General features: G+C 37.1%; 1 protein-coding gene across 1 annotated transcript in view; it reads left to right on the forward strand.

Annotated features, from left to right (window-relative positions):
- AGTPBP1 (ATP/GTP binding protein 1) overlaps positions 1–8723 on the forward strand; it is a 188776-nt gene that overhangs the window by 91221 nt on the left and 88832 nt on the right. Inside the window, exon 13 of the mRNA XM_010840172.1 lies at positions 2152–2268. Coding sequence (XP_010838474.1) covers positions 2152–2268 — 117 coding nt within the window. The remainder of the gene's footprint in view (positions 1–2151; positions 2269–8723) is intronic.

Raw genomic sequence — 8723 nt, forward strand, 5'->3', positions numbered from 1 at the left:
TCCTCTGTTGTCCCCTTCTCCTCCTGCCCCCAGTCCCTCCCAGCATCAGAGTCTTTTCCAATGAGTCAACTCTTCTCATGAGGTGGCCAAACTACTGGAGTTTCAGCTTTAGCATCATTCCTTCCAAAGAACACCCAGGGCTGATCTCCTTCAAATGGACTGGTTGGATCTCCTTGCAGTCCAAGGGACTCTCAAGAGTCTTCTCCAACACCACAGTTCAAAAGCATCAATTCTTTGGTGCTTAGCTTTCTTCACAGTCCAACTCTCACATCCATTCATGACTACTGGAAAAACCATAGCCTAGACTAGACGAATCTTTGTTGGCAAAGTCATGTCTCTGCTTTTGAATATGCTGTCTAGGTTGGTCATAACTTTCCTTCCAAGGAGTAAGTGTCTTTTAATTTCATGGCTGCAGTCACCATCTGCAGTGATTTTGAAGCCCCCAAAAATAGTCTGACACTGTTTCCATTGTTTCCCCATCTATTTCCCATGAAGTGATGGGACCGGATGCCATGATCTTCATTTTCTGAATGTTGAGCTTTAAGCCAACTTTGTCACTCTCCTCTTTCACTTTCATCAAAAGGTGTTTTTGTTCCTCTTCACTTTCTGCCATAAGGGTGGTATCATCTGCATATATGAGGTTATTGATATTTCTCCTGGCAATCTTGAATGAATGAATCCACCACAGATGGCCACCTTGTAAAGCTGTATCATCATAAATTAATACTGAATATTGGACTGCTAGTGTTTTTAGAGAAAGGAATATATTTAAAGTTTTTTTTTTTTATTATTTTGATAGTATTATCTACTTTAATAGGTGCTAATAAAGAAAATTACATATTTTCTTTATGTATGTATGGTTCTTCAAAGCATAATTTAAGGATATATAAAATCATATATTTTATGTATATGACACAATAATTAATACGATACTTTTTAAATGAAACTAGTCTTTATTATTTATGGCAATGGGAAAATTTTATTACTTAAAGAAATAATAGCTAAACTCCTTATTATGAGATATAGGAAATACATAGTATATTTTTCTTTTTTAAATTACTTGTTAGTATGACAGTATATAAATATAATCAGATACATGTATATAAAGTATTTTAAGGATTAACAGTAGAATGAATTTAAATCTGAAAAATAAGTAGTTTGCTCTATTGTCTTTCTTTAACCATCAACACGGGTAATAATGGATTTGTATTTGTGTTAGGCCAGAGTTGTTAAGGGTCCTAGAAGCTAGCTTTTATAGTAGGTAACTGACATTTATCTTTCCATCATGATGTATACTATCTCCTTTTACAGGTACAGATCAGATTGATCCTGGGTACATATCTTATTCCTATGAGGTCATATTTCTTTACATTTAGCCTTTATTTTTTTTGCCCAAAGAGACATGGAAATCATTTTCCAGCTGTTGTTTCACTCCTCAGTGTTTTTTCCATGAACAACAGAGTGAATGATGATACCAAATCTTTTCTAAGGGAACTTTATTGACCATGGAATATAAGAGTGTGTGATACCCATTGCTCTCTCTTGAGGCAATGAATTATGTTGGCTAACAGTGTATTCTTTGAAATGATTTTACTTTCTGATCCTGTTTGCAAGCCACTTAACCTCTCTGTACTTCAGTCTCCTTTAGTTAAATGGAGATGATGATACTACTTTACAGTATTCTTACACAGATTAAATTAGATCATAAGGTAAAATCCTTAGCATATTGCCTCACATATTTTCATTGCTTGATGAAAGTTATTTTGATTATCGCTGCCACCATCATATACTTAGGTTTTTCAGTTTAGTTTTCTGAAGTTTTACTGCCCTTTAATCTGAGCAAAATGATGGCAGTTAGTGAGATTGGGGGCAGGGAGCATACTTTAGTATTGATCTTGATGTTAGTTTTTCTATTTTGAGGAGCCCAAATACTGTATTATGTTAGAATAATCTTTGATTAAAAGAAAACAAAACAACCAAGACAACAATAATACAACAACCAAAAAATACAAGCAAGTTTTATTTTACAATGAAATTTATGCAGCCTTTCTGTAGTGATTATTCTCTGTGTGCATGTAATTAATAATTTGGAAACTTTAAATCTGAAATGTACTTTTCTTAATTAATGACATCCCATTTTTATTATTTCAGAATGATGATATTGAAACGGATATTAACAAACTAAAACCCCAGCAAGAACCAGGACGAACAATAGAAGAACTTAAAATGTATGAACACCTTTTCCCTGAGCTTGTTGATGATTTTCAGGTATAAATATAGATAATTCAGCATCTTAACTCATTTTAAGAAAGAGTTCTTTTCTCTTAGACCCATAATCACTCTTTTCCTTCTGCATTTCATTTCTAAAAGATGAAAGTGGCATTGCTTTTCTGACTGACTTTGGAGAATTGTTTCAACATTCTGAGCTGCAAAATGAGAAACTGCTATCTGTAAAATGAGAGAACTAGGCCATTTAAATTTTGGACTAGCTTTTAAATTTTTTAATCATTTTTTTTAATCAAAATAATTGACATAGATTTTATTAACTTTTAAAAATCGTTAGAATGGCATTTCTGAAAGGGAGATGAGAGAAAATACTTAATTAAAAATATAGTCTGTGGCTAGTCTGTGAACTGTGCTAATAGTCACCATATAATCATGGAATATCAGGGAAAAAGGACAGCTGGAAGTTGTTTCTGAAATGTTGACAAGAAGTCACTCTCCTTATGAAGCAACTTAAAGACTTCATTGCCAGGAGAAATATCAATAAACTCAGATATGCAGATGATACCATTCTAATGGCAGATAGTAAAGAGGAAGAGCCTCTCGATACAGGTGAAAGATGAGAGTGAAAAAGCTGGCTTAAAACTCAGTGTTAAAAAAACGAAGATCATGGCATCCGGTCCTATCATGGCAAGAAAGGGGAAAAGTGGAAACAGTGACAGATTTTTTTTTCATGGGCTCCAAAATTGTTGTGGATGGTGACTGCAGCCATCAAATTAGAAGAGGCTTGCTTCTTGGAAGGAAAGCTATGACAAACCTAGTCAGTGTATTAAAGCAGAGATATCACTTTGCTGACAAAAGTCCGTCTATGGTTTTCCCAGTAGTCATGTATGGATGAGAGATTTGGACCATAAAGCAGGCTGAACACCAAAAAATTGATGCTTTTGAACTGTGGTGCTAGAGAAGACTCTTGAGAATCCCTTGCACAGCAAGGAGATCAAACCAGTCAATCCTAAAGGGAGTCATCCCTGAATATTCATCAGGAAGAACTGACGCTGAAGCTGAAGCTCCAGTACTTTGACCACCTGATGCAAAGACCCGACTCTTTGGAAAAGACCCTGATGCTGGGAAAGATTGAAGGCAAAAGAAGGGGGCTGCAGAGGGTGAGATGGTTAGATAGCATCACCAACTCAATAGACATGAGTTTGAGTGAACTCTGAGAGATAATGAAGAACAGGGGAGCCTGGTGTGTTGCAGTCTGTGGGGTCACAAAGAGTCAGACACAACTTGGTGACTGAACAAGTCCTCATTTATTTACTAGAATATAATAGACAACCTGGACTGCACAGCTGTTAAATGATAAAGCTGATTGAATTGATGGCAAGTAGTAGATCTAATTTTTAGCACTCATTGTGCTGCTCATTTGTGGATTCCTGAAACTGCCCAGGATCTTAAACTGTAAAATGAAGGGTTTGAAGCATATATTCTTAGATTTACTTATGTAAACCACTTCCCTCAAGTTTCACAGTTAATTTCCAGTTGCTTAAAGAAAAAGACTTAAATGTAAAGCTATTGAGAGATAAAAATAGAGAAGTACTTGCTAGCTAATGTTTACATTTCACATTTCTGATTATTCAGGTTTTTCTCTGGGAAACAATGAGCTTTGGATGCTATGGAAGAGGCAGCAAGTTGCTTCCTCTCTCCCTCCCCTGCTGTCTTCGTATTCCCCATAGATTTGGCGGATGTTGGAGGGTATGTTGAAATCAGGGATAGGACAGAGGAAGTCAGGAAAGAGGACAGAAGTGAAGGAGAGGATATTTGTCAAAAAGAAAAAGAAGAAGGCAGGAAGAGGCATTTGAGAAAGAATGCAGGGTAATTTTCTTTTGTGCAACCTACAGGAAGTATCCAGCTGCTCTTTTAACACTTTTGTGCCCACTAAAAAATCCAGTGATAACAAACACTGCCAATTCGAAGCAGAAAAATATTGTGGAGGGGATTTGGGGTAGGAATTGATTATTCTGTGAAGAAATGATCTATTTTCATCTCTGTCTTATATACATATAAGAATTATATACTGTGCATAAAAATGGCAGGAGTTTTGATGTGGGAATAGAGAAAAGTAGGGTTTTTTTTTACCAAGTGTGGAAAGTGAAAGTAAAAGTCACTCAGTTGTGTCCAACTGTTTGTGACCCCATGGACTATACAGTCCGTGGAATTCTCCAGGCCAGAATACTGGAGTAGATAGCCTTGCCTTCTCCAGAGGATCTTCCCAACCCAGGGATCAAACCCAGGTCTCCTGCATTGCAGGTGGATTCTTTACCAGCTGAGCCACAAGCAAAACCCAATAATACTGGAGTGGTAGCCTATCCCTTCTCCAGTGGATCTGCCTAACCCAGGAATCAACCTGGGGTCTTCTGCACTGCAAGCAGATTCTCTACCAACTGAGCTATCATTGGTTGGTTCTAAATAGGAACCAATGACAGCTCAGTTGGAAAGACTAGAGATCTCTTCAAGAAAATTAGAGATACCTAGGGAATATTTCATGCAAAGATAGGCTCAATAAAGGACAGAAATGGCATGGACCTAACAGAAGCAGAAGATATTAAGAAGAGGTGGCAAGAATACACAGAACTGTACAAAAAAGATCTTCACTACCCAGATAATCACGATGGTATCATCACTCACACTCATTTAGAGCCAGACATCCTGGAATGTGAAGTCAAGTGGGCCTTAGGAAGTATCACTATGAACAAAGCTAGTGGAGGTGATGGAATTGCAGTTGAGCTATTTCAAATGCTACAAGATGAAGCTGTGAAAGTGCTGCACTCAATATGCCAGCAAATTTGGAAAACTCAGCAGTGGCTACAGGACTGGAAAAAGTCAGTTTTCATTCCAATCCCAAAGAAAGGCAATGCTAAAGAATGCTCAAACTACTGCACAATTGCACTCATCTCACACACTAGAAAAGTAATGCTCAAAATTCTCCAAGCCAGACTTCAGCAATACGTGAACCATGAACTTCCATGTTCAAGCTGGTTTTGGAAAAGGCAGAGGAACCAGAGATCAAATTGCCAACATCCGCTGGACTATCGAAAAAGCAAGAGAGTTCCAGAAAAATATCTATTTCTGTTTTATTGACTATTCCAAAACCTTTGACTGTGTGGATCACAATAAACTGTGGAAAATTCTGAAGGAGATGGGAATACCAGACCACCTGACCTGCCTCTTGAGAAATCTGTATGCAGGTCAGAAAGCAACAGTTAGAACTGGACATGGAACAACAGACTGGTTCCAAATAGGAAAAGGAGTTCATCAAGGCTGTATATTTTCACCCTGCTTATTTAACTTATATGCAGAGTACATCATGAGAAACGCTGGACTGGAAGAAGCACAAGCTGGAATCAAGATTGCCGGGAGAAATGTCAATATCCTCAGATATGCAGATGACACCACCCTTAAGGCAGAAAGTGAAGAGGAACTAAAAAGCCTCTTGATGAAAGTGAAAGAGGAGAGTGAAAAAGTTGGCTTAAAGCTCAACATTCAGAAAACTAAGATCATGGCATCCAGTCCCATCACTTCATGGCAAATGGATGGGAAACAGTGTCAGACTTTATTTTTCTGGGCTCCAAAATCACTACAGATGGTGATTGCAGCCATGAAATTAAAAGATGCTTACTCCTTGGAAGGAAGTTATGACCAAATTAGACAGCATATTAAAAAGCACAGACCTTATTTTGCCAGCAAAGGTCTCTAGTCAAAGCTATGGTTTTTCCAGTAGTCACATATGGACGTGAGAGTTGGACTATAAAGAAAGCTGAGGGCCGAAAAATTGATGCTTTTGAACTGTTGTTGGAGAAATCCCTTGAGAGTCCCTTGGACTGCAAGGAGATCCAACCAGACCATCCTAAAGGAGATCAGTCCTGGGTGTTCATTGGAAGGACCGATGCTGAAGCTGAAACTCCAATACTTTGGCCACCTGATGCAAAGAGCTGACTCACTGGAAAGACCCTGATGCTGGGAAAGATTGAGGGCAGTAGGAGAAGGGTACAACGGAGGATGAGATGGTTGGATGACATCACTGACACAATGGACATAGGTTTGGGTGGACTACAGGAGTTGGTGATGAACAGGGAGGCCTGGCGGGCAGTGGTTCATGGGGTCCCAAAGAGTCGGACGCTAGAGTTGGACGCTACTGAGCGACTGAACTGAACTGAACTGAAATAGAAAGTGTTTAGAAGAATCTTTTCAGCTATCATTGTATCAAATACTAGCAGGTCATGAGTTATTAAACAGAAATGAATTAATACTGATTATGACTTTTTCCACTTGGATTTGCATGTCACTTTCAACATCAACCTCTGAAGCTTAAAATTACCTGATGTGTTTGTTTGTATGCTTAACACCACTCAGTTTGTTTCCAGATGTATTAAAGCTAGTATTCAGTGGCCTGATGAAGGTAAAATGAGTGCATTTAAAGTCAACAGAATTGACAGCATAATTAACAACAGACTTTTTCAAGGGGACCTTGCGCATGCTTTTAAAGCTGTAATTATTCATTTGGTGTTACAAGTATAGTTTTGTTTCCTTTTGTTTCTTGATGGCAGAATATTAGAAGTACCGGAATCCTGCATTTTGACAGCTCTTCTTTCATACATCTGTATTAGTTTAATAACATTTACCATATGGACTTTTGTTATTTTTTCCCCCTCTTTTAAATTTGATTTTAAATTTTTATTAAAGTTATGCATGGACAGAGTTTAAAGAGCAAGTAGTTTTGCATAGTTTAATTGGAAAAAAATGTTTCCTCCTAGTTATCTACTGTTTCCTACAATCAACTTTCCATATGTTTTTGAAGTTAATCCCTGTATTTCTAAATGATATGCTTAATGTGCCATGTCTTTATTTTTCCTGATTTCATTCTCTCTCTCTCTCTTTTTATTATCAACTTAAGGTAGACATCTAGTAATTTTCAGTCCTCTCTTCTAATATTTACATTTTAGAGTATAAATTTTTCTCTAATGACTGTTTTAGTTGCATCAAACAGATTTTGCTATTTATTGTTGTCTTTATTTTTGTTTTGAAACCTTTTGTCCATTATGGTTTTTTTCCTTTGATGCATTGGTAATGTTTGAGTTGCCTCCTTAATCTGCAATTTTTTTCATCTTTTTATTGAATTCTAACATATTGTAGTACAGTGAGAGTACATCTCTTTATGATTATAATCTTTTGAAATTTTTGAGATTTATCTTATGAGTTTGAATGAGGTCAGCTTTTGTTACTACTTCTCATGTCTTTGAAAAACATTCTGCTCCCATTAGGCCTAACTGTATATTTGCCTATACAAGAACAAGATTTTTAATTGTATTTAGAAGTTCTTTTCTGTCCTTATAAACTTTTATTCCTGTGTTATCAATTATTAAGAAAAGTGTGTTAAAGATTTCTCACTATGATTGTGAATTTGTTTCTGTCTTTTTGCATGTCTGTCAGTTTTTGTTGCATATTTTTGGAAGCTTATTACTTATAATAAGTGTATAAGTATAAATTGATTTCTTTTCCTTTCGAGTTGAACCTTTTAGTGAAGTTAGTTTTTATCTCTAAGACTTGAAGACAAAAGTTTTTTTTTTTAATTATTGATATAGTTACATAAATTTTAGTTACTTGCCTAGTATCTTTTAAAATCTTTTCACAACTTTTTGGTATCCTTAGCTGTTTATCTGTTAAACAGCATGTATTAATACTCGGTGGAGAGATCTGACAGAATGTGGTCCACTGGAGAAGGGAATGGCACACCACTTCAGTATTCTTGCCTTGAGAACCCCATGACAGTATGGAAAGGCAAAATGATAGGATACTGATAGAGAAACTCCCTAGGTCAGTAGGTGCCCAATATGCTACTGGAGATCAGTGGAGAAATAACTCCAGAAAGAATGAAGGGATGGAGCCAAAGCAAAAACAATACCCAGCTGTGGATGTGACTGGTGATAGAGGCAAGGTCCAATGCTGTAAAGAGCAATATTGCATAGGAACCTGGAATGTCAGGTCCATGAATCAAGGCAAATTGCAAGTGGTCAAACAAGAGATGGCAAGACTGAATGTCGACATTCTAGGAATCAGCAAACTGAAATGGACTCGAATGGATGAATTTAACTCAGATGACCATTACATCTACTACTGCGGGGAGGAATCTCTCAGAAGAAATGGAGTGGCCATCATGGTCAACAAAAGAGTCCGAAATGCAGTACTTGGATGCAATCTCAAAAACGACAGAATGATCTCTGTTCGTTTCCAAGGCAAACCATTCAATATCACATTAATCCAAGTCTATGCCCCAACCAGTAACGCTGAAGAAGCTGAAGTTGAACGGTTCTATGAAGACCTACAAGACCTTTTAGAACTAACACCCAAAAAAGGTGTCCTTTTCATTATAGGGGACTGGAATGTGAAAGTAGGAAGTCAAGAAACACCTGGAGTAACAGGCAAATTTGGCCTTGGAATATGGA

This window comes from Bison bison, unplaced genomic scaffold, assembly GCF_000754665.1.
Source record: "Bison bison bison isolate TAMUID 2011002044 unplaced genomic scaffold, Bison_UMD1.0 scf7180017864141, whole genome shotgun sequence".
NCBI lineage: Eukaryota > Metazoa > Chordata > Mammalia > Artiodactyla > Bovidae > Bison > Bison bison.